The sequence below is a fragment of the Podarcis filfolensis genome (assembly GCF_964270895.1).
Source record: "Podarcis filfolensis genome assembly, chromosome: 9".
Taxonomy (NCBI): Eukaryota; Metazoa; Chordata; class Lepidosauria; order Squamata; family Lacertidae; genus Podarcis; species Podarcis filfolensis.
The window spans coordinates 56,445,934-56,472,112 of NC_139610.1; the positions used below are offsets into that span (position 1 = coordinate 56,445,934).

At 43.6% G+C, this 26,179-nt stretch overlaps 1 protein-coding gene across 1 annotated transcript in view; it reads right to left on the reverse strand.

The window, feature by feature from the left end:
- Window positions 1-4,179: 4,179 nt before the first annotated feature.
- Window positions 4,180-26,179, reverse strand: part of BANK1 (B cell scaffold protein with ankyrin repeats 1) — a 180,649-nt gene continuing 158,649 nt past the window's right edge. The window contains exons 10-17 of the mRNA XM_083571262.1: window positions 25,729-25,992; window positions 16,954-17,022; window positions 13,447-13,625; window positions 11,029-11,092; window positions 9,546-9,575; window positions 8,181-8,251; window positions 7,074-7,125; window positions 4,180-4,625 (exon numbers count right to left, since the gene is read on the reverse strand). Of these exons, the coding sequence (XP_083427388.1) occupies window positions 7,114-7,125; window positions 8,181-8,251; window positions 9,546-9,575; window positions 11,029-11,092; window positions 13,447-13,625; window positions 16,954-17,022; window positions 25,729-25,992 (689 nt within the window). The 3' untranslated portion in view covers window positions 4,180-4,625; window positions 7,074-7,113. The remainder of the gene's footprint in view (window positions 4,626-7,073; window positions 7,126-8,180; window positions 8,252-9,545; window positions 9,576-11,028; window positions 11,093-13,446; window positions 13,626-16,953; window positions 17,023-25,728; window positions 25,993-26,179) is intronic.

A 26,179-nucleotide genomic window follows, 5' to 3' on the forward strand; every position in this document is an offset into this window, starting at 1 on the left:
GCGATTTAAATGGAAATATAATCCATCTCATCACAGTGGGACAGACTATGACCAGTCTGCCTCCTCATTCTGCTGCCTTGGTGCTAAGTATTGATGGGCAGTTATAAGATCTCTACTTTTCCTCCTGGACTTAGGCTAGACAACTCTTTAAAGAGAGGATTGCTTCATATAGAGGTCCATCCTCTGTAAAGTAGGACACAGGGACTCCCAATAAACATTTTCACAAATACTTCAAACATAAGAGATTGGAAACCTCCAACTATGTTAGAAAGTCGATTTCAGCTTGGCAGGTAGAGGATGGTAAATTTTTATTCATGTAACTAGATACTTATTGACCCATGTGTGTCATTGGGAAAGTGCTCACATTTGTTATCTAGTCGAGGAAGGGAAAACATACTGTGGTATTTAGTTAACCAACAACAGACAGTGAATCACTGATTTGGACTATTGAACGGTTCACTGAGAGCTCTCCAATGACGTGTAAACAACCAGGAGGCCTACCCATCTTATTGAAAAGCTGGGTTTGTTTTCTCCAATTAAAAAAGAAGAAAGGAAACGATTGGAGGGAAATGTCTTGATTTCTTTCAAGCTTTCTCTCAAGAAAGGAGGCAGGGTTATTCTTTGAACAAAATTCTTGTGCATAGCAGTTCAGCCAGCTATGCAGTTGTGAAATTGCTTTTAAATTTGAATTGGTGTACAATCTGAGTTTACCAACCTGATTGTCAGTTGTCCCATATTTGAGACGTGCTTTCACAAAAGCCCTCTTCAGGTCTTTAGCATGAAGGCAAGGAGGAGCAAGTGGGAACACAAAGCGTGAGCCTATCCCTTCAAAGATGGTGTCACGGTCCGGTCTACGGGCGATCGATCAAGGCAGGAAATGTGTTGCTGTGGCAAAGAGCCGAAGGGAAATGCTGACCTTATATCCCTTCCTGGCTCTTGCCACAAGGTGCAGCGAGTTACCAAGCGGCCTCACCTGTGTGGCCAAGCCTTGCCTCTCCAGAACAAACTTAGGAAGGCCCCAGTCCTGCGAAGCCCTACTGATCACAGGGCCTGATTCCTGCACACACTCCTGATAGATGGTGTCCATTCTAAGCACACTCCCTGACAGTGCATGGTTGGCATTAAGAAAATAAGAAGAGCACTGCTCTATCAGGGCAATGACCCACCTAGTCCAGCATCCTGTTCTCACAGAGCACAAGATTTGCTTTGTGTATTTAATAATAATAATAATAATAATAATAATAATAATAATAATAATAATAAAAAATATCCTGCCTTTCCCCCAGAACTGAATGCTCATTTCTGTAAATAACAAGGCAGTATATTCTGTTGTTGTTGTTGTTATATAATACACATAGCGAAACACAGCTATCCCTTTAAAGTTGAACTTCTCTGAATTTTGTAATGTAGTTCTCCAGTCAAATAATGTGAAGAAAATGCATATACTAGGGTAAAGGTGCGCATACAAATGCATATATGAGAGTTACCCTTCCCTAATTCAATCAATGTCAGTTTGCAAGGTCACTTATCATAAATTAAAGCTAGAAGTTAAAAATGAACTTGTTTCTTTCATTTATTATCACATTTGTATCCTAATGTTTCCCCATGAAGCTCAAAGGTATATTCATGCTTCTCCCTATTTTATTCTCGCAACAACCCTGTGAAGTAGGTTAGGCTGAGAAACTGTGACTGGCCTAAGGTCACCAAGAGAGTTTCATGACAGAGTGAGGATTTGAACCCTGGTCTCCCAGTTCCTAGTCCAACTACATCACACCGTACTTAAATTGTGTGTGTGTTAACTTAAATTGAGCTTGGTTTATATCAATTTCTTGCCTCTGTTGGTCTTACTTGGATTCCATGTGCATAACCAAGGCATCCTTTTTGGGAGCAAACATCACTGAACATAGGGGGACTACTTAGTAAATAAAATGGAGGCTGCACCTGTAGAATTTAGCACTTTGTTTATCCTGGGAATCCTATTAAGCAAACACCGAAATCCAAATACTCTATGTAAACATTGTATTTTGTAATCATGCTAATAGGTGTCGATAATTAGTGCTGATTTACATGCAAATGCAATGTACAAAGATGCAGTTGGATGTTCTTAGGGGGGAAAGAGCTAAAATTAGAATGTAATCATTCCTCTTGATGAATGGGAGATATTCCTGTAAGGTGCCACAAATTATCATTTTGAATAAATAAACGAGGCCCTGCAACAAAATGTTGTGGGGGGGGCACCTGTCTACAGTGGGAAAGCCCACTTCTTACTAGAAAAGAGGGCACTTGGAAGGCATAGAGCAACATTTGCCTGTAGGCAAAGTCTTTTTCAGAGATGTGGCTGAGTACTTGGCAAACAAGTTGTTGTTGTTTAGTCGTTTAGTCGTGTCCGACTCTTCGTGACCCCATGGACCAGAGCACGCCATGCACTTCTGTCTTCCACTGCCTTCCGCAGTTTGGTCAGACTCATGTTTGTAGCTTTGAGAACACTGTCCAACCATCTCGTCCTCTGTCGTCCCCTTCTCCTTGTGCCCTCCATCTTTCCCAACATCAGGGTCTTTTTCAGGGAGTCTTCTCTTCTCATGAGGTGGCCAAAGTATTGGACCTCAGCTTCAGGATCTGTCCTTCCAGTGAGCACTCAGGGCTGATTTCCTTCAGAATGGATAGGTTTGATCTTCTTGCAGTCCATGGGACTCTCAAGAGTCTCCTCCAGCACCATAATTCAAAAGCATCAATTCTTCGGCGATCAGCCTTCTTTATGGTCCAGCTCTCACTTCCATACATCACTACTGGGAAAACCATAGCTTTAACTATTCAGACCCTCAAGATGTACAGGTCATAGTGGAGAGTTTTGACCAAACGTGATCCACCTGGAGCAGGAACTGGCAAGCCACTCCAGTATCCCTGCCAAGAAAACTCCATGGATAAAGACAACAGGCGAACAAGTAGTTAGGCTCAATTGCCAGCAGTAGAAAGCTCAATCTTGATCTATGGCAAGGTGCCAAAGACCCAAAACATTGGCCAGTGATGTCTGGGGACGCCACTTGATTGACAGGTGGGGGGGACTTCTTGGGCCAAATTGGAACTCCAAATGGACAATGTTTGGCCCACAGGCTTGATGTTTAGAGTCTTTAGAGTCACACAGGTGACCTGACTCCATCTGAGAAGAGATTTGAAGGCACAGACCAGGCCAGCTGATGAGATATGTGCTTTCAGAGGTACCCTTCCTCAGCTGGAAGAACTTTGAAGGGTGTAACCATGCATAGGGGAGGTGGGGGAAAGGAGATGAGGTTGGGACAGGCTGGTTGGACACTGGTTTGACAGCTTCAGTGCGCATGCTCACACGCACTATATAAACTCTGTAGTTCATGTATTTTGGGGGGCAGTAGGGATAGTTTTTGGAGCCTCTTTTCTTTTTTTGAGAGTCAACGTACTTCTGCAGACCTTAAAGTTCCCAGGTGCTGCTGAGACCTCTTCCTGTGCATGGGTGCTGCCATTTTGGCTACAGAAACAACAGTATTCACCCCCGTAAAGATGGGAAATGAAAGGAATTATTACAGTGGTTTGTCAACAGCAGGACCGATCATTTATTCAGTTTCATGTATACTTACTTATTCTTTGTCAACGAGGGCACATTGCAATATACAGAAATGAAATGCACATGAAACAATTGGAAAAATGTATACAAAATGCTGACAATGGCAAAGCTCTCATGCCTTATTCCCTGGCCTGTTCATTTTGACATGTCTCTCATTTCTCTTGCTTGAAACAGAAGCCATGTTGCAGCGTTATGTATCAGGACGGCTAGGAGGGTGCCAGTAAGGTCATTTAACGCTAAGTTCTGGTGGGATATGATGGGGTGACAGCAGTCATATGACAATTGCAAGCAGCGAACCATGAAAAAAAGTTCCACCTCTGAACTTATTGGTGACAAAGGTTTTTGTTGTTTTTAATAGCGCAAATTGTACAATTGTCCAATAACTTACGGCCACTTTGGAAAGCACTGTGCAAGACGGCACTTTGAAATAGGTTTCTGATGACCTTGGAATAAGGTTACCAGACGTCCCCGTTTCCTGGGGACAGTCCCCGGATTTACAAATCAGTCCCCTGACAAAATCCATTTATTTAGTAGGAAATTGAAAAGTGTCCCTGGATTCATTGAAAACGATCTGGTAACCTTACCTTGGAAGCTTCTTTCAAAGTGCTATATTACAGAGCACTTTGCATCGGGCTGATTGGTGGTGCCTGCAAACGCCCTTTTATCTGAAGCAGGGCTCTACTTGCTCCACTCCCCATGCCTTATATGGTGTCAGGTGTAGGTTAGGTGGGTGTGGCTCGGCCAAAAGTGCCCTGTTGGCCAAGTGGGGGGATGCCTGGCAAGCCTCAAGAGGCCTGAGGGCTGGAGGTTCCCCAGCAGAATGAAAACAGCATTTGTTTTGCCCCTGTTAATTTGTTTGCAGAATTCACCGAAACAAAGGCAAGAGGAACATTTGAAAAGGAGGCCTGTTGGGTGGGGACTTTTGCTTATCCAGTCTTCAAGGCTCAACTTAGTGCAGCAGAGTTTGCTGAAACAAGGATCTTCTCTTGGTGATGCAGAATGATCGCTGCAAGGGGTCCAACAATCTTCTCTAAAGAGAATGGTGAAAAAGACACAATTACTGGACAAACTGTTACCAGGCCAGCATATAAGAATAAAACAAAGCTTTCAGTGCTTAGCTCCCCACCCCCACTCAGTAATAGAATTTGCTGAAAACCTCAATGGCAAGTTTGTCTGCATGGATTTCTAATTCCTGTCTTGCTCTTTTAAGCTGATGAGAAGTGAGATTTCCCCACCAGGTTCTGCTAAAAATACCCAAAAATGCATATTATATTCTTTATTATATGTACTGTTATACATATAATATTATGCTCTGCGACATAAACTCAGAGCATGGGATGTGTTCTCAGGTTCTAGACTATTGCTATTTTGGAGTGGGATGCAAGCACATACCAGGAAATTATAATTGCACAATTATAGCTGAGGGGTGGTCTTGTGCAACAAACCTGCTTCCTCAAAAGACTGGACTTTTTGTGATAACAGATGTGGTGGTAAAATGTCCTGGAGAGTGTGGGATAGCAGTTGCTCTTATGCAAAGCCATCTCACCTCCATGCAAACAAAGTAGAACGAATGTTTATTCAGGTGAGAATGTTGCTTAATCTCCCGGCACACAAATCAGAATGAAGGCAGAATAAATAGGTCCTCTGGAAGCACCCTTAAACTGCTGTTGATTCTTTGGGTTAGCATTAAAAACACAGATAAATATGGGGAAGCAAAATATCTAGACCTTTAAATATAAGGCTGTCAACTAACAGCTCAAAATTTGTAGGAAAGAAGCACCCAGCATAAACTTCTAAAATGCACCCTGCATACAACTTCTATATTTTCTCCCTTGCGCGGTCAAATCTAATAATTTATACCTCTCGGGATGTTTACCTGATGGAATAATGAATGTAGAAAAGAAATAATTAGAAAATGAGACACAGGTAGCAGGACTAATAATTTAAAACAACACCCCTTTGATGCAATGTACAGTGGCAGGGAGGAGAAAGCTATTTTAAAAAGGAAGAAGAATTCCTGCAGAATGGAATAATGAGATGCCCCAAGTAAGAAGGTCATCCTCATTAAGAAGATCATGGGAAAATTTTTGCTGGAGGGGAAGACAATGGTAGCTAAGATATGTAAGGCACAGCTTTTAAATGACAGCTAATGCATCCTGCACTGATCAGATAGTTAATTAATGTTTCAGACATTCTCAGAATTCCAAACCTTTGAAATTCTGGAAGACAATACAGTTTAACCCATTGGTGGGCTGAAAATACAGCCATGTAAAAGGACACCGACACCCACACATGCACTATAGTGGCCCTGAAGCAGCTAGTACAGTGGTACCTCAGGTTACAGACGCTTCAGGTTACAGATACTTCAGGTTACAGATTCCGCTAACCCAGAAATAGTACCTCGGGTTAAGAACTTTGCTTAAGGATGAGAGCAGAAATCGTGCAGCAACGGCGCGGCTGCAGCAGGAGGCCCCATTAGCTAAAGCGGTGCTTCAGGTTAAGAACAGTTTCAGGTTAAGAATGGACCTCCAGAACGAATTAAGTTCTTAACCTGAGGTACCACTGTAATTTATACGGATGCCCATTTTCCTTTATTGAATCAGGTTACAGTACACTGGCTCATATATGTTTCACAGCATATGCTGGTAGTTATATTATCTTAATACCACCACCAAGCAAATTTCCTTTCAGTAGCAGAACTGAGCCCATGTTCCTTTTTCACACAAAATTCCACCTCTGGGTTTACCCCGGGCATTCTTTACATAAGAAAATAAGAGGAGCCAGTGGCGTAGGGTGGGTTGTCAGCACCCGGGGCAAGGCAAGTAATTTGCGCCCCCTAACCCGTGGATTTGCGCCCCCTAACCCTAACCCCCAGATGTTGCGCCCGGTGCGGCCGGCCCCCCCTGCACCCCCCACGCTACGCCACTGAGAGGAGCCCATCTGCTGGATTAGTCCAATGGCTTGTCTAGTCCAGCCTCCTGTCCTCACAGTGGCCAACCAGATGCCATGAGAAGCCCCAAAGCAGGAACTGCCTGCAACATCACCCGCCCCACTTGTCACCCCCAGCAAATAGCATCCACAGGCTTACTGCCTATAGCAGCGGAGGGAGAACTTAGCTTTTCTTTGTTTCAACCACCCAATTAGGGAAGGGGAACCTTTTTATTGCTAAATAATTTGGAGCCAGAGAACTGTGTTCTCTTTCTCATTTTGTCTGTCTTGGTTACCTTACTGTACCCTGTTTTGATAACTTCTGGCTGCGACGTGGCTTAGAAGTCTGAAATACAAAGTAAAATAATAAAAGAAGTCTACTGAAAATCTCTCTGATCTTCTGCCTGCCCCTGCCTGAAACATTTCAAATATCCAGCAAGCGTTAAATAAAGTAAAGGAAAGAAGCTGGTTTATTAATGAAAATGAACCAAAGAAGCATAGGGAGTTAAGCGATGTCCGTTTGCAAAGTGTGTTGTATATATGCCATTACCTCTGTTATCAGGAGACGCCTGCTCTTTCCCTGGTGGGTTTCAAAGCAGAGTCTGAAATAACACATGCTGTTCATGAACACTGTTAAGGATCTGGAAGTGGTAGCTATTGACATAATAAACTTTTTAATAAAAATTTAAAACCAAAGAAGCATCTGGCATATGCCCCAGTGACTTGTTACTGTTGGATTTCCTATGTGGGTCTGCCTTTGAAAAGCTTACAGAAGTGGTCCAGAATGGGACTGCCAAGCAACATGGAACACATCTCTCCAATTTTGGAGCATGGGGGTGTGGGTAAAAAAGCTGCGGGACAAAACCCACCACCAAATTTCAGGTGCAGGGGCAAAATTTGGAGGAGGATAAAGCTTACTGCTACTACTTGAGCATCTCTAAATGGTTGCTGGGTGGGAAGCTGCCTATCCTCCTTTCTCCGTAATGATGCTATGACATTAAATATAATTGCTTTAGAAGAGTGGGGTGGGGACCTGGACAAGGAAAGCACAAGAGGGGAGTGCTTTCTTCATTTCATCATAGGATTTAAGTGTGGCCATTCTGCAATACCCCTTCATGGATCACTGCCTTGTCATGGCAAAGAGGCTTGAGTAACTCTAAGAAGCTATGAGCTACGTCGTGCTATGAGCTACCCAAGATGGACAGGTCATAGCCAAGAGTATAGACTAAATGTGATCCACCTGGAGAAGGAACTGGCAAACCACTCCAGTATTTTGCCAAGAAAATTCCATGGACTTAAAAAAAGGAGAAGCTTTGAGAAGAAAGTGAGAGTTTCCAAGGCATGCTCTGGTTCATTGGGACACGGAGAGTCGAACATGACTAAGACGACTAAATAACAAATTCTGCAATAAATGCTCATATGGAATAGGCCATTGGAGGTATACAGTAAATGGTACGTGGGGGCACAGAATGATGTTTTGAGGTCTGACATCAGGATGGCATTTATTTCCAGCAGTTCCTAATTGACTGTTGGACATTCATTCCAACATATTATCCTTTAACGATCGATATGGGGAAACATATGCTTCAGAATCAGCACTTCTGAAATTTAACTTCAGAACTAAAAGACACAATTTTGGGGAAATCTTGATACATACCTGCTTTGGAAACGGATGGGTGTACACAATGCCTTCAGCACTAAGACTTGCTTTTCGTCTCGCCATGGGAACTATCAAAATAAGAAAAGGATTGCAACTTTTAGCGTCGAGCTGGTTTGGAGCTGTTTGGTACTGATATATTTGTCTTACAGCAGGCAATCCAATTAAGATAAGAGTCTAGCATACACAAGGTTTAAAGCCTTACATAATAGGGGCCTCGTCTACTTGAAGGAAGGCTTCCTCCCATATATCTTTTCCTATGAAACGAGATCTCCTGAAGGTGCCCTCTTCTGAGCACCTCTGCTGTCAAAAGAACAGCCCCAAGACTACCTTAGTTGTGGTACCCTAGTTGTTGAGCTCTTTGGCATGGAAGGGACACCTGAATATAACAGCTTTGTTAGAGGGTGGTTCAGGGGGACATTTGCATTAGACCCCAGACCTGCTGCCTGTTCTCTTCCGATAGATTTATTGCTTTATTGTTTGGCGCCCAGCCACGCTCCCCTGCGAGTCTCTGCAACTTCTGTTTACGCAGTGTGGCTTTGGAGCGGTCGTAAAGCAATTAGCAGAATTACACAGCGTCTGTGTGTGAAAGGGCAGTAAAAAAAATCCAGACGTTTCTTCTATCCTAATACCTCTTTATTGGGAAACAAAACAGCGTATTTACAATCCATAACAGCCATCAGAGTGTAGCTGCATTTTGCCTGCGTCCTTCTCTCTCAGCTTGCAGCGACTGCTTTCGCTTTCCACTCAGCTCACAGCATTCCAAGCTGCTTTCGGCACATCCTGGCGTACGTCCCTTGTACGCGCCTCCTCTCAGGCTCGAGGCACAGAAGGTTAACCCTTCACTACACCCAACATGTTCTCCTCCCCTTTTTATTTTTAATTAACAAATGACACCATATAATTCCAAGAGTGCATTGCTGGAGGGAAGAGCTCAATTAATTCGAAATGATGGGTAAACTATTGAGAGAAAGAGAAGGAAGAAGATGCCCCACGACCTTTCCTGGTATGCCCCCACATCCTGAAGTTTACTAAGGTTATGTACCACACTTAAAACTGACCAGTCCTTTTTTGAGGGCTGGGGGGGCATTATCAAACTTTGCCCATCTCAAATTTGGCAAAATGGAGGTGGGTGGAAAATATTTGGATCAGCACTAAAACAAACAAACAAACAAACAAACAAACAAACAAACAAACAAACAAACAAACTGCTTTCTTGTGACGGTAGTCACAAGAACAGTGAGTACCAGCACCATCTCTATTTTTTTTTAACCAAAAAAATACTATTCAGTAGATGCCTATTCCAGAGGCACCTTGTAGACTGGCTGTAGGCATGATTTATGAGGTAAAGGTATTGGAACTTACCATCTGGATGGTGAATAATGGTGATTTTGTCTGTTAGGAAGAAAAATAAGCCAAAATGTGGTTACAACAACTGGTCATGTGGCTTTTTTTTAGCACAGTCTTTCCTCAAGTGCCATTTGATCTGCATTCATAGAATTGTGAGCATAGATCTACCTCAGAATTTCATATCCCCCCCCCCCCATTATTCCAGGGATGAGAAGCCTGCAATCCTTCAGCTCCTGTCACCCCTGATCATTAGCCCTGCTGGATGGGGATGTTGGGAATTGGTGTCCAATGATACTTAAAGGGCTCTGCATCCCTGCACTGTGGTCTTATCTACACTAGTGTGGCACTGAAAGTGGAAGTTGGTGTATCGGGATTGGGCCAATATATCCATTTTGGTTTCTCTCACTTTCTCCTTTTCCCTAATTTTAAATCAAGTTCTCCACACTTCTACATCAGTTTGAAAATTTGTTTTTTTAAAAAAGTCCTCATGAACATTTATCAGCATTTTTGTGTGAATTCTAATATGTACATTTTTTTTGTATGCAGTTCCCCCCAATTTGAATACAGTTTCCCATAATGTAATGCTTTTTGGTACATTATGTTCACTAATACTTACACTTATATGCATGCTTTGCACTAGTATATGCGTTTTTGTACACATTGCTTGGCTGGAGAACTGCATTGCAAAATTCGGAGACGTGTGGCTTTCAAAGGATGGCTGTGTTTTGGTTCTCATATTCTTTCAGAAAGTGTGAACAAATTAAGTTCACCTTGAAATGGAAACAAAGTTAAACTCTCCCCCATACCTAGTGGCAGCCCAGGTAAAAGAAAGGTCCCACAGGCAAACAAATGCCCTTCCCATGAAGAAAAAAAAAAGACTTTTCATGCTGAAAAATACAGAGTGTATTTTTTCACAGTCTCTTACCAACCCCGGACTAAAGAAGGTGAGGGATACAGAGTACTGTGAATCACCTCTACAGTGATCACTGCTACTCCTTCCCCTGTCTGGGAACAACCACAGAAAGCTGCCCTCCAGCCCTCTCCATGTTTCTGCCAACCTTTCTGTAGCGCTTGGTTTTTGTTGATGAGTTGTGGCAACTAAGACACAAACTGGAATAGTTCAGGGTAGGGATTATTCGGCCCCTGACAACTCTCTATAACTTGTTAGGGAGGCCTGATTCAAACTTTGAGCATCCCTGGTATAAACAGAGGATTTCCTGGTCCAAAAATACTGAATTGCTGTTCAAAACACGTTTCTTGATTCCATTGCCTATAATTTTGTCATTCCACACAGCTGTTCATAATTACTATTATGAATCATTTTGTGTTCTTCTATGGGAAGGCAGGTCTCCGTATTTGACAAATCGCCGCAAAACTATGGAGAAGCCTATCAAAGCCTTTCCATGGGCTTCACTAGTCTTTGGTTCAGGCCTTGAAAATATATATATATACAGTTCCCTTCTGCAGCTTATTGAAATGCTAGTTAAATGTAATTTACCATACGTGCTTTCCTCCTCCGGTCTTTTTCTGATAATAGAGTCTCTGAGCTGGCGTATTTTTTCCTTAAGTAAGAAACAAACACACAAACAACAACAAAAATCAATAGCTGCAGTTGATTGTTAAAAATAATGAATGAGTAGCTGGAGGAGTTGGGCTTTTTAGTATTCTACACACTTAAGCTTCCTAGCACAGGAAATCATTTTAAAAGACATTGGGGGGCGGAATCTCTCTCTCTCTCTGTGTGCTTTAGAAGAGAATTTTGGTAGAGTTATGATACATAAAGATCTCTGGAAAGTTTTCTCTAAGAGCAAATGCAATATCTCCACAGCTGCCACCCACTCCATCAAGAGGCAATAATTGCCATCCATATGGGCAGCTACCTTGAATTTCATGGCCAAAATAAGAAAGAAGTATTTGTAACCACCCAAGAAGCAATGAGTTATTAGGAAGAACCTGTTCAGCTTTGTTCTGTCAACTTTAGTTTTGCTGCCCAATCACTCCAGTTGTCTCAAAGAAGGACAAGTCAAGTCTTCTCTTAATGGTTCGGGTGTCATGCTAAACCATGGCTTGAATCTGGCTTGTTTCCAACCAGAGTTAACATTAACCATAGTTTGTCTGTTTGGACAATGATGGAAAATCAATTGCAGCTATGTGAAGTCTCAATATTTCCAGGGCTCTTTAAATCCAGCTAATTTCTATGAACACTCAAATGCAAATGGTGAGGTGGACTCCAGAAAGAAACTTCTGCAATATTACATATATTACAAATAAACTAAGAGAGTCAATGTAGGTGGTGCAGCATTTGTGGCCAAACCCTCACCCACACTCATTAAGAACATTGCAAAATCCCACATATAAATCCAATCCAGATGTTGCACTTTTGGTCTAATAAACTATGCTTTAGCAGATGGGGAATGAGCCCTGTGCTCATGTACTCTTGTCGTTCTCCTCCCTTTCATCTTTTAAGGGCCTAGCTTTAGTGAAAACATGATTGTTCCTTAAACCAACTTTCCCATAACATTCAAACAAGGACACTGTAAAAATTGGAGACTTATTTGAGGGATTTTTCTGTCACTTCCTGTTTGGCATTACCATCACTAGTATGGTCACTCTGAAAATCAGCCCCAATATATTCTCCTAATATACACACTTTTGCAAGCAATTTTCCATAGTCATGCATTTTTTAGGATATTCGCACCAATGTATGCATTTTATGCAACATTTTGCATGGTAGACGTATTTTTGTACACATTACTGGGTGGCAGAACGACACTGCAAAATTTGGATAACTGCAAAATTTGAAGGATGGTTGAATTTCTGCCTGCACATTGTATGGAAAGTGTGAATTAGCTAGCTTTGCCTTTGAATGTGAATTGACTCAAATTTCTCCTAGACCCCTAACTATGAGAAACACATGTGGATGTGGTCATTAAAAACGCATGCATGTCATGAAAGTCCTAAGATTTGATTTGTATCCTGGCTATATGTAGAACTATTCACAAGAGTGGGGCAGGTCAGTGGCAGAATTGCCTGCTTTGCCTGCAGATGATCCCAGGTTCAGTTCATGGCATCTCCAGTAAAACAGATCAGGTGGCAAGGGATGGAAAGGTCTCTGCCTGTCAGGTTTTGGGGAAGCGGCTTCCTCCTTCCCTTTGGCCGTGGATAAGCAGAACAAAGCGAAGAGAGTCTCTTACCATTTAAAGATATTTTAGTTATCACAGCGAAAGAACAAAGAGTTCTTTCATTGTTCTGCATGGGACAATGACAATAAAGATATCATATATCGTAAAGAGTCCATTCTCAAAGTAAAGGTCTCCCGATTAAGGTTTCCACCTACTTCCCCGCTTGTCACCCTCGTCACTTCCTTGTCTTGCAACCTGATCTTGCAACCACTATGCCTTCTATGTAGCTACCTTAGCTAATCTCTTTGACCTTGGACTGAGCGGCTGGACACATTCCAGCGAACCAGAGTCTGTCAACTCTCTTTTTCTTAGTTCTTCTTCCCCTAGCTGTTCCCCACTCAACTCTGCCCAGCTCTGCAAACTCTGCAAACCACTGCTCCAAATCTATACTGCTCTGCTGCTCTTGGGCAGCTTCAGGATCCTGGTCAGGAAGAGGGGGAGGCTCCCACCATTCCTCATCAGAGCAGCACTCCTCAGCCTGGTCTCTGACACTGCCTGAGATCCTGGAGGGATGCTGACAGCCAGAGAAGATAATACTGGACCACATGGACAAAGCGACTGGCTTGGCACAAGGAAGCTCCCTATGTGTCTAACACTGGTACACCCAACTCAGGTTTGAAAACACACAACACAGGAGAAGAAGGAAAATGTGAAACCCACTAAAACTGCAGAGATATCTTGATAAACTTAGCAGCTAGCTTGTAACCACCACACAAAATACACGAGGCTTCTACCTGCTGGGTCGCTTCTAATCCACTTCTGTGATTCTGCCATTCTTTAAATTTCTCCAGAGCTTCATCTACAGAAAGTATCCCCTTCTTCACCTGCTCCTGCAATAGGATGAGCTCTTCTTGCCTCAATGGGATGCTTGGCTTGACGGTACTGTATGTGGTCCTGTCACCTTGAGCTTTATCTTCAGGGAGCAAATGCAAACATTCAGGACAGAAGCAAAAACCCTTTTTGAGCTGCATATATGATAGAAATCTAGATTTCTGAAGCAGAGAAAATGGACAGCCTAAGTGCAATTACTAGATACCTTTTCAGTGCGGTGTAGTGGTAAAATGATATAATGGTTATCATATCAGACTAGGGGTGGGGAGGCACAGTTTAGTTGCCTAGGCTAATTTCACTATATTTCAGCCACACAGGGTTGTTGAGAGGATGCAAATGGAAGGGGGTGACCCACCTTTAGCCCCCTGGAAGAAAGGCAAGATATAAAGGAAATAAATACATAAATCCAAACGGTAAAAGTCTCAATGATGGGGGGAAGATGTTGCTTCACCCTGACTCCTTAGAGACACCAGAACATTTAGCTTATTTTCCTTGGTCAGCTTTTGTATTATCAGAGCTTTGCCACAACTCCCATTAAGACAGGGATAGGGAACCTGTAATTTTCCAGATGATAGTGGACTAGTCACACTTCTTTGAAGTCTCTCAGCCCCACTCACCTCACAGGGTGTTTGTTGTGGGGGAGGAAGGGAAAGGAGAATGTTAGCCGCTTTGAGACTCCTTCGGGTAGTGATAAAGCGGGATATCAAATCCAAACTCTTCTTCTCTTCTTCTCCCCTACCTGCTAGGTCAGATTTGAATCTGGATCCCAACTGGAATATCAATAACTTTTAAGCTCCAGGATTAAATTCTATGTTGATAAATGAGACGAGTGCTGCCAGGGATTCCAATATCTAGCTGCGATGAGGGTTTCATCCTGGTACACAAAGCATTCACATTCATGGCCATTTGCCTGATTAATTCACTCTCTGTTGAATTTAGTTGTCGTTGGAGTTCCTTTTGTAAGACAGCACTGTACCATTAACTAATTATGAAACTCAAGAAAGGAATCACTGACACATTACATTAAGGCCAGGCGCTTTGGTTCATAAGCAAAGACAGGAAATCTAGCACTACCAAGATAGCTTTCCACAGCAACCAGTGTGCACACCACACTTTCCTGAAGACAAACTCTGTGTCATACTGAATTATCTCTATACTAGAGCTGTACACCATTGTTGTTGTTGTTTAGTCGTTTAGTCGTGTCCAACTCTTCGTGACCCCATGGACCTGAGCACGCCAGGCACTCCTGTCTTCCACTGCCTCCCGCAGTTTGGTCAAACTCATGCTGGTAGCTTCGAGAACACTGTCCTATGCAATATTTTTCTTTACAGCATTGGACTGTATACAGCTTAAAGCAGCTCGACATCCACTTGAGTCGGTGCTGGGAAGGTAAAATAGGTTGGCCAGGAAGCTCACTTGCATTACAGTTGCCTGGCCTTCACTGTATTCCGCATGGATGAAGATCAGACATTCAGTTTGCAATCATATGCGAGGTGTAAGCTGCATTGCACACAGTGGAACTTACTTTGGAGGAAAAATATATGGGGTTGTGCTGCCTGGCAACTGAAGGATGATGTGCCAAAACTCCCCATGGAAGTGACCTTGAAACACGTCAGAAGTGCTGGTTCAATTAATAGCACAATGGCCAATTAATGATTAGATAGGAACCCTGTAGTAATAAGCTGGTGATGATGAGCTCTGACTAATTTTCTGTAGAATAACATGGTACCTCCTCCGTCATGTTAATGCTTCCTTCTTGTGTGAGGGCTCTTTTGTGGTCCCTCAACCAACAATATATGGATCCTCATTTTATTGTCTTGTACCAATGAAAAGCTTTAAAAGATCAACATTCTGATTTGCAGTTTTTATTGTACCCGGTGGGCTACATGTAGCATGGTAGCATGGAGAATCTGGCCAGCCTATTAAAAATGCATTTATTTCAGCAGGTGATTGATGCTTAGAAATTATTTGAACTTGTAGAGCAGTAACCTTGGACATTGGTGCACCAGCAGCGTCAATAATACCGATATTTAATCATCTCCTAGGAAAACGTTATAATGCCGCTTGAAGGTTACAGTAAACTCACTGCTCATAAAAATGGAACAAACAGTCAGGAATTCTCTTTTCATTGATTAAATGGCTATGAACACAGTGGTGTCCTAAACAAGGCACAAGATAATATGCTGACCGCCAACTCTACATATTTGCTCAAAAGAAAGTCCCAGTGGTCTGAACTGGAGGTTTCCCCTTGCTAATTGTGCATAGCTCTGTATCCTTAAATTGTTGTCATGTCCGCGAGTGGTGCTGTGGGTTAAACCACAGAGCCTAGGACTTGCCGATCAGAAGGTTGGCGGTTCGAATCCCTGCGACGGGGTGAGCTCCCGTTGCTCGGTCCCTGCTCCTGCCAACCTAGCAGTTTGAAAGCACGTCAAAAGTGCAAGTAGATAAGTAGGTACCACTCCAGCGGGAAGGTAAACGGTGTTTCCGTGCGCTGCTCTGGTTCGCCAGAAGCGGCTTAGTCATGCTGGCCACATGACCCGGAAGCTGTACGCCGGCTCCCTCGGCCAATAAAGCGAGATGAGCGCCGCAACCCCAGAGTTGGTCCCGACTGGACCTAACAGTCAGGGGTCCCTTTACCTTTACCCAGTAAAGGAAGTTACAAAAACTAAACTGCATCCACTTGGAAACTTCTGATTCTCTGAGTTAGAACTTAAGACCTGAGCTTGGTGGTCCCAAGAGTTGCACAGCACAGCTCCTGACTGAGAACTATACCACTGGAAGTGGGAGGCTCCCTTTTCTAATGCCTTGCAAGTAGAAAAGTAGTAGATCAAGCATAGCTTTCTTTCCAACAGTGTTATTTCTGGTGGGGAACACTAAAACAATCCCTGAAATGGGATGTTCCAAGGAAAAGGAGAAGGTGGGACTGAGCCAGTCTGGGATCTGCTGGATCCTGCACCAGTCTTGCTGTCATCAGATGATGGTGTCAGGCCTGATCTGGACCTGATCTCTGTACCAGTTATTCTGCCCTTCCTTTCCACTGCTGCTCCTCTGAGTGGCTGGGCTGTGGCTATGGCATTGGTCCTGTCACTCAAGAAAGCTTTGCTGGCTGGTAGGATTGTGCCCTAAGTCTCAATCTAGCTCCGTAACTGTCACATTTGCCTTGTGATTGCTACCATTGGCAGTGCAACCTGGCAAAGAACAGTAAGAAATGAGAAAGGACTGTAGAAGAATAGATGCATTTAACATCCAGTCCTAGACTGACAATGTAAACTTACCCTGCCACAAGTTGCGTCAGGGAACCAGCAAATGGGAGTTTTTGCAGATTGTTGCATTGGGTTATTATACTGCCATGAACAGCCTCTCTGGACCATATATATATATGGATATATAAATCAACAAAATCATCATACCTGGTTTTCTGGCAGCGCACAGCAACTTCTCATTACCAGCATGAGTTCTGGTTGCCTTCTGCTGAAAAACTACACGAAAAGGAAATTAGGAAATGAAAGATGGCAGCGGAATAAGTATGGTGATTACTTTTCAGATCTCCAGTGCCTCACAAGAGCATCCAAGGACCTTGAAAACAGATTATAAGGAAATAGCATGAGCTCTCAGTGTCGATGGGCATTATTTTGGAATACTTCTGGGCAGAGGCAAATTCAGAAGTGCAGTATCCCTTCATGATGCTCACAGCCATGCCTCCTTACAGCCGCATCCCCTCAAAGTCACACCCCTACTAAGATTATACAAGTGTCTTAGATTATACAATAATCTTATAATCATTCAATAATAAAAATAATTAGGGATGCATTGTAATGCAGATCTCTCTGTGTTGCCTTTCAGATAGATCTACTATTTTCTGTGCGAATGATTTGGAGTGTATCAATATCTTTTTTTCAGAGCAGCTTAAGTCGCCTCTTCCTTGAAGTTCCTTTGTCCATAACAAAACTTGCACACCATTCTCTTCAAACTGAAGCACCTCCCTGAAGCCTTGCCCTCCCCTTCCTGGTCCAGCTCTCCGCTGCCCCAGACCACACTTGGCCACACATGTTAGGAAGCTTGGTTGTGTCAACAAATAGAGAGGACATATCCGTCAATCTGCTGATTTATCTCAATTTCTCATTTCTCAAATCTGAAGTTCAGTTCTCCGCATTTTCTCACCAGGATGTGATTTCTTTTTACACATATAGAAGTCCTCATGATAACCCACCAGCATTCTAGCAGGAATGTTTCCCACAAGACACCCATTTTTTGTATGCAGTGGTTTAGTGGTTAGAGTGCTGGACTAAGACCTGGGCTCAAATTCCCACTCAGGTCTCTGGGTGACCTTGGTCCAGTCACTATCTCTCTCGGCCTAAACGACCTCACAGGGCTGTTGTGAGGATAAAATGTGAAGAGGGGGAATTGTAGATACTTCTTGAGTGAGGTAGAAATGTAATAATAAACAAAAAATAAAAACAAACATGCACATGCACATGCACATCTTTGCAAGTTGTCAGGCACTGGGCAGAAGAGGAATGGTAGAGGAAAATAATGGGAGAGGAGGGAGAGGAAGCACCAGGATGGTGACAACTGACAGACAGTGTCTTTAGAAAGCATTCCAGAACTCCCCTCTCCCAGAACACGGCAAGCCTTGAAAGTAGGAGAGCAAAGAGCTCAGAAGCAGAGGGCCCTCAGCGCCACCCGTAGGGGAGATGATGACAATGACAAAAGAGGAAGTGGAAGGAAAGGGGGGGGTGAAGAGTCACTCAAGACAGCGCCACTATCCCAACAGGCTGTGTTCCAAGCCTCTCTCTGTAAATATTGAATAAAAAGCAGATGGTAAGAACTTGTCTTGTATGTTCCTGGCAACCAGCTGTGGGAGTTGCTTACTGCCGCCTGGCACAAGCATTCCCCCCTAATATAATGCATATTGTATGTTATTTTCACCAATATATACATTTGTATGCATACTTTCAGGGGTCAGCAAACTTTTTCAGCAGGGGGTTGGTCCACTGTCCCTCAGACTTTGTGGGGAGCCAGACTATATTTTGAAAAGAAAAACAAATGAACAAATTCCTATGCCCCACAAATAACCCAGAGATGCATTTTAAATAAAAGCACACATTCTACTCATGTAAAAACACAGGGATTCCCAGACCATCCGCAGGCCGGATTTAGAAGGCAATTGGGCCTTAGTTTGCCTACCCATGGTCTACCCTAATATACACATTTTTCTATTTGTTGTTTGGTTGGAGAAGTGTGCTGCAGTTTTGGCAGGAAATTTTGCTTATGCTCAGGGGGCAGGGAAGGGCAGGGCAGGGCAGCAATGAGGTTAAGGTGAACCAATGGGAGTGCCAGGCTGTCTTCACCAATGTGTCTGCATTGCCCGGACCATATTGCTGTGCTGCCCACATCAACCCAGTATGTGGCACAGCCACCACTGCCAGGTGACAGGCTCCACAGTGCCACCCCACCAACATGGCCGCTCCTGCAATGCCATCATGTTTCATGCCAGTCAGTGGCGTAGCGTGGGGGGTGCAGGGGGGGCGGGCCGCACCGGGCGCAACATCTGGGGTTAGGGCAAATCCATGGGTTAGGGGGCGCAAATCCACGGGTTAGGGGGCGCAAATTACTTGCCTTGCCCCGGGTGCTGACAACCCACGCTACGCCACTGATGCCAGTCTAGTGTTGACTGCTGGCAGCAAAGGGGTCAGGGTTTGAAGAGAATTCTATCCTACCCAATGGATGTTAAGTCATGGACAGGCCAAATGTTAATGGCCAAGGGCAGGAAAATGAAGAGTGTTTCCTCTAACAAATTATCCGAAGAGAAAATAAATTGGGTCCAGGACAGGGATACATTCAACAATGTCCCTGATTAGGAAGTACTTTAACTGATAGGCCTGGGTATTTCTGCTGAGTTTTGCAATGCCACAGCAATGAAATAAATGGAATTACTTCTCCAGCTGTTCAAAGTCAAATTGCTAGAACCACTTTACATTCAGCGTCTTGCTGAAAATCATTTTCAGCTGGCAACAAACACTCTGAGTGGGCGAGGTAAGAGAAAATAAATTATTCACTTTTTTTGGACGGAATTAGGAAAACATGTAACTAAACTGCAAGACAGCAGGCACACAGGCATGCTATGATTTGAGGAGAAAACAGTGAAGAAACATGCTGACATTTCTCACAACACTTAACAAGCCAAGGCACCCGATTTTGGCAATGACAAACTGGAGCACATCCAGTGGATGGACAGCATATTGAAGGTCTGGAAAACTATGAGGAATAGGTGAAAGAGCTGGGTATGTTTCACCTGGAGAAGAGATGATTAAGGGAAGGCATGCCTGCATTGCCCCATAGAAGATGGAGCAGACTTGTTCTCTCTCTGTGAGATCTTGTGGGCTCTGTGAGATTCTGCAAGAATTCCATGAGTTCTTGTGAGATTTCAGCAAGATCTTGCCAGAAGCTGCTGATACTTCACCAGGGGCTGAAGTGGTGGGATGAGTGAGGTGCCCACAGGGGTGCCACCTCTTGAGCTTCCGCTGCCCAAGGTGGCTGTTTCACCCTGTCTCATGGGCAAGCGGACCCTGCTCTTGCTCCACAGAGGACCTATGGGTGGAAGTGGGTGGAAACTGTTTGGCAGTGGAACATACTGCCCAAGAGCTGAGGATCTTTCATCCACTGGAGATACTTAAGCGGCTGGTGGGTGACTATCTGTTAGGGGTGTGTAGTTTTATCTTGGGTTGTACATTCTTTATTGATAAGGGGCTTGGACTAGATGAACCATAGAATCACAGATTTGTACAGTTGGACATTACACCTGGTCATCTAGTCCAACCCCCTGCAATGCAGGAATCTCCGTTAAAGCATCCATGACAGATGCTTAAATCTCTGCTTAAAAACCTCCAGTGAGTACAAACTTCCAAAGGAGTTTGTTCCACTGCCAAACAGCTCTTACTGTCAGAAAGTTCTTCATGATGTTTAGTCAGAATCTCATTTCTTGTAACTGGTTTAGGTCCTACCCAAGTTTGCTCCATCTTCCACGTGACAACCTGTTAGATGTTTGAAGATTTCTATCACATCTCCCTTCAGTCTTCTCTTTTCTGGGACAAAGATATCCAACTCCCTCAACTCTAAGGCTTGGTTTCCAGACCCTTAATCATCTTGATTGTCATCCTTTGCACACATTCCAACCTGTCAATATTCTCCTTTAACTGTGGTGGCTAGAAGTGGGCACAATACTCCAGGTGTGCTCTGACTAAGGCAGAATTGAGTGGTACTATTACTTCCCTTGAACAGTTGATGCAACCTAGAATAAAATTTCCCCTTTTTTTGCTGCTGCTGCATCACACTGTTGACTCATGTTGAGCTTGTGGTCTACTAAAACCTTGAGATCCTTTTCACATGTACTTCTTGCAAGCAAGGGTTTGTATGGAGCTGGTTCTTCCTGCCTCTATTGAAATTCATTTTGTAGTTTCGGCCCAGTTCTCCATTCTGTTAAGATCATACTGGATCCCAGGGCCTTGGACAAAACCCTGTGGCACCCCACTTTTCACTTTTCCCCCTAGGATGATGTGAACAACCAACTACAAATCCACTTTGTATGGAGAAAAACCTGGGTTTAATCCCCAGCACCTCCAGATAGGATTTGGAGAGACCCATGCTTGAAAGCCTGGAGAGTTACTGCCAACGCTGAACTAGATGGACCAATGGTGTGGTTCAGTGTAAGGCAACTTCCTATGGCTGTGGAGGCAGATGGGGGCAGTCATCTGCAGCTTTCCATTGACTCCAATGAAACTTTTGATGGTAGAACTGATCTTTGAGCAAGCACAGGTCCTGCTGGCCTGATTCTGGTTCCCAGTACATAAGCACCTGCTTTTCTAATGGTGGAGTGATTATTGTATATTGATTCTGTGCAGAATTGCTTTGGGAATAATGTACTGAAAAGGGACATTGATGAGATGGTTTCAGATGATATCGTGAACCAAAGCAAGAAAGAGCTATAGAGACTACATTCAGAAAACATTAACTTTGGTGAATTCAGTTCCTTCTCTCTGATCTTATTTTCTAAGCTTTCACTATCTAATGTAGGATGTTGAGGCAGCAAAAAACTGATTTGCTCCATTGGAAGCACCACCTGTTATGACAAAAGCCCTCAAATATCATTGATGACATTATACAAGTCTTGTTGACTTGAAGGAAATACTCGATGTGAATGAAACAACATTAAGGGAAATTGTGCTTTGAATGAGAATGTGCTTGCTATCAGACCATCAAAATAAAACTGCAGTTCTAGCAAGAACTCAGGCTGGTGGGTGGAAGGTTAAGAGATGTGCCCCTGAAATACATTGCATCCCAACAAATAAAGCTGAATGCCAATGAATGGGCCAGTGAAGGCAGACTCAGAGACTGGGTTAAGTTGTTCAGTCTGCTTATTTTTGCTGCTTATTTTAATGCAACAGAAACGCTAGCAACATGGTTCCATTTACTATGAAGACGCCATTGCTGCACAATGTAGCTCTCCCTTTACCACCAGTTGGACTGGTGAGGGGCCCCTCTGAGCCACTGGGGACCATCAGTCACTGCTGGGCTGGGGCAAGTGATAACCCCAGGCCTGCATATAAGCCTGTATTGGCCACTTACGTTTTCCCTTCATTGCCTAATAGCAGCTATAGTGTGGTGGCTTGGAGTGATTTGCTAACGGAATTGTCATGGTGGCAGGAGAAGAGTTAGCCCCTCCCATGGCTGCTTTTGCCAAAACAATTTTTTAAAAAAGTTGATGGGGGATGCATTCATACATATTCAATGTAGTACCTAGTTTTGCTTTGAGGCTGCATTTTTTGTACAGTTACTTGAGAATAAGCTCTGTTTCTATTATTATTATTATTATTATTATTATTATTATTATTATTATTATTATTTACATACCACCCTATATCCTGGGGTCTCAGGACAGTTCACAGAATAAAATCAAAATATAAAACCACAAAATACATAATCAGAATAAAAAGCAACCCAATAACCCCCCCCCCAACACACATTTTAAAAGGGCATTGGATGTCAATCAAATCAACCAAAGGCCTGGTTAAAAAGGAACGTTTTGGCTTGGCACCTAAAGATGTATAATGAAGGTGCCAGGTGAACTTCCCTGGGGAGAGCATTCCACAGATGGGGAGCCACTGCACAGAAGGCCTGTTCTTGTGTTGCCACCCTCCGGACCTCTTGAGGAGGAGGCACACGAAGAAGGGCCTCAGAAGATGATCTCAGGGTCTGGGTAGGTTCATATGAAATGAGGCAGTCCTTGAGGTATTGCGGTCCTGAGCCTTTTAAGTCTTTATAGGTCAAAACCAGCACTTTGAATCAGGGCCTGGAAACTAATCTGCAGCCGGTGCAGTTGGACCGGGATCGGTGTAATATGCTCAAACCGTCTTGCTCCGGTGAGGAACCTGGCCTCTGAAATCTGCACCAGCTGAAGTTTCTGAACCAACTTCAGAGGCAGCCCTACATATAACGCACTGCAGTAATCTAACCTTGAGGTTACCCAAGCATAGACAACAGTAGTTGGGCTATCCCTGTCCAGATAGGGGCGTAGCTGGGCCACCAGCCAATGCTGCTGGAAGGCACTCCGGGCCACTGAGGCCACCTGAGCCTCAAGCAACAGCAAAGGATCCAGGAGTGCCCCCAAGCTATGAACCTGCTCCTTCAGAGGAAGTGTAACCCCATCTAAAGCAGGCAATCTCCCACCCATCCGGTCTAGGGAACCACCCACTAAACCACCCTCAGTCTTATCTGGATTGAGTTTCAGTTTGTTGGCTCTCATTTAGTAAATTACTGAGGCAAGACACTGGTCCAGCACTTCCACTGCCTCATCTGCAGATGTAAAGGAGAAATAGAGCTGAGTGTCATCAACATACTGCTGACAACATACTCCAAACCTCCAGATAACCCCACCCAGAAGTTTCATGTAGATGTTAAACAACGTAGGGGGTAGGATTGAGCCCTGTGTAACCCCACATTGAAGGTTCCACGGGGCTGAAAACCACCCCCCAAGTAACACCCTCTGGGAGTGACCATTCAAGTAGGACTGGGACCACGTCAAAGCGGTGCCACCCACTCCTAGTTCGGAGAGTTGCTCCAGAAGGATACCATGGTTGATGGTATCGAAAGCCACTGAGAAGTGTTTGGATTTAGATTTGATATCCCGCTTTATCACTACCTGAAGGAGTCTCAAAGAGGCTAACATTCTCCTTTCCCTTCCTCCCCCACAACAAACACTCTGTCAGGTGAGTGGGGCTGAGAGACTTCAAAGAAGTGTGACTAGCCCAAGGTCACCCAGCAGCTGCATGTGGAGGAGTGGAGACACGAACCCGGTTCACCAGATTACGAGTCTACCGCTCTTAACCACTACACCACACTGGAGAAGTTGAGAAGAATTAACAGGGACATGTTTCCCTTGTCTCTCTCTTGACATCATACATAATAGAACTTACTTCTGAAGAAGCACACACAGGTTTGCAGTGCACATCCCATGGAAAGCAACAAGACTTTACTCTAAAGTATGTTGACTACTAGAATGTGTTTGCGTGGCAAATCAAAGAGGGGCAGGGAATTACAACAGCGTTAAGCAGGCTTCTTCCTTGGCAGTCTTATCCAGGGATGCCAATGAGTCAGCAAGCACAGAGACTGAAGTATCCCCCTTAGGCCTGAGGCAATTCTCTAAGGTCAGAGCTGAACTACATGGCAGATCACTGTAAGCAAAACTGCACCTGTCTCTGTGGTTAAGCTGTGCTAACTTCAGTCTCCTGGGCGGATGATCCTGTGCCTTTAATGAGCACAAACCTTTTGCTATGTGCTACGAAACAAAATGCTCTCATGCATTTATTTAACAGTTATTCTGACATTGTGTAATTGGAAGCATATTGAAATAACCTGGTGAGGAATATTAAGAAGCCAAGGAACAGGAAGGAAGCGCGTCGAGAGTGCACGCCATCTGGACATAAAGCCATTTGGCACGACGGCGTGGCTTTGTCTTGATGAAATTTTCCTGTGTTACTGAATATTTATCTGAGTATAGATGGTGCAATGATTGAGGGCAGGGGGAGGTGTGTACGTAGTAAGAAATAGATTCCACTCTTTCCTGAAGGGGACACATCGGTGGGGAAACATTTCCCTGCTTTAACCATTTTCGTATGTGTAGCCTTGCTGGCTGGGGATGATGGGAATTATAATCCCAAACACCAAGACGACACCAGGCTGAGAAAGCTTGATCTCAGCTTACTCCCTTTCCTGAACTGAGACATTTAGTCTTCAACTGTTCATTGCCTTTTGCTAGCTAATTACGCATAAATGACAGCCTTGAGATAACTACCACCCCCAGATTCACCGCCGAACTCCTTGTTAAATGAGAATCTGTTTACAGATCATCCGCTGATGTTTTCAGTGCAAAAAAAAGAAAGAAAAAAAAGCTTTCTCCCAAAGGCCTTGTGAAGTGTAGTTCCTTAAGTGAGCTAGGAATATCCAGTTAATGATTCTTAACATGGTCTATATGGTGCCTCTGGCACCAAATCATGACAGTTAAACTGGTATAAAACTGATGTAAGTACCTTAGAAGTTCTCAGGGGTCTTTAAAAATAAAATAAAATTAAGAAACATTATTCAACTTGCTTGTTTCCAGTCTGCACTGATGCTTTCTCTTTTCCTGTTCCTCGAGGGCAGGATTGCTACTGCAGCAAATCAATGCTGTTGTGTTACGTTGCAAACCTCCCTGTGATCTTTGGATGAAGGACAGTATATAAATTTAATAAATAATAGTAATGATGCCTGGATTCTAGCATTGGGTACTCTGCTTTATGGGTGGACTCCTGATAGGCACTTAATGGAGCCTGTGGCTGGTTTGAATAGAGTTTAAAAAGCAGAGTTAACCAAAAATGCTTTGGTGCCTGAATCTTACTTCATCACTGGCAACAGGACAATATCCTGAGCAGGTGTTAAGGGACACATAGCTCTGCCTTCCAACCCATACTAACTCTTTATCCACTAACAAAACCATAATATTTAAGTTTTTTATGTGTCGTGTTTTTCTGCAAAGAGCTGAACATGAATGTACAAAGAATGTTAGGCTGAGATTATGCTGTATATTTACAACAGATATTCGCTGGGCATTAATGGAACTTTAGGAAAAGTGAATGGCAAACAAAAGTTACCTTGTGCTATGTAAGGAGTGCTCTCCTCTTTTGTAGGTGCAAACAAAGGACGAGGTGCAGGCGCTGGTGGCCGGTTCATAATAAAGGACCTGCCACCTTTTCTTCGCTCTTTGTTGTCGTTGTCAAAAATGATATCGTACACACCATCATCCACAAGAGCAGAGCTGTATGGATCTTCCTCTTCTGATTTCTCAGATTCACCTTCTTCTTTCTCCTTCTCGTGTATCTCATCGGTTTTCTTTTGTTCTTTCTCTGCTTCCCATTCTACAAAACACGCACAACAGCAACATCATTATCCAGGCTCCTGGGTTTCCAGGGTGAATGAAAACACCACCATATGCCTGTTAAAATAAGCCTTAGTAAAAACCTTTGCACGTTGCATACAAAGACCACGTATTCCTCTATAAATTGGACAGCTCAAAATCACATTTATTCCCTTAAGACCACAGTT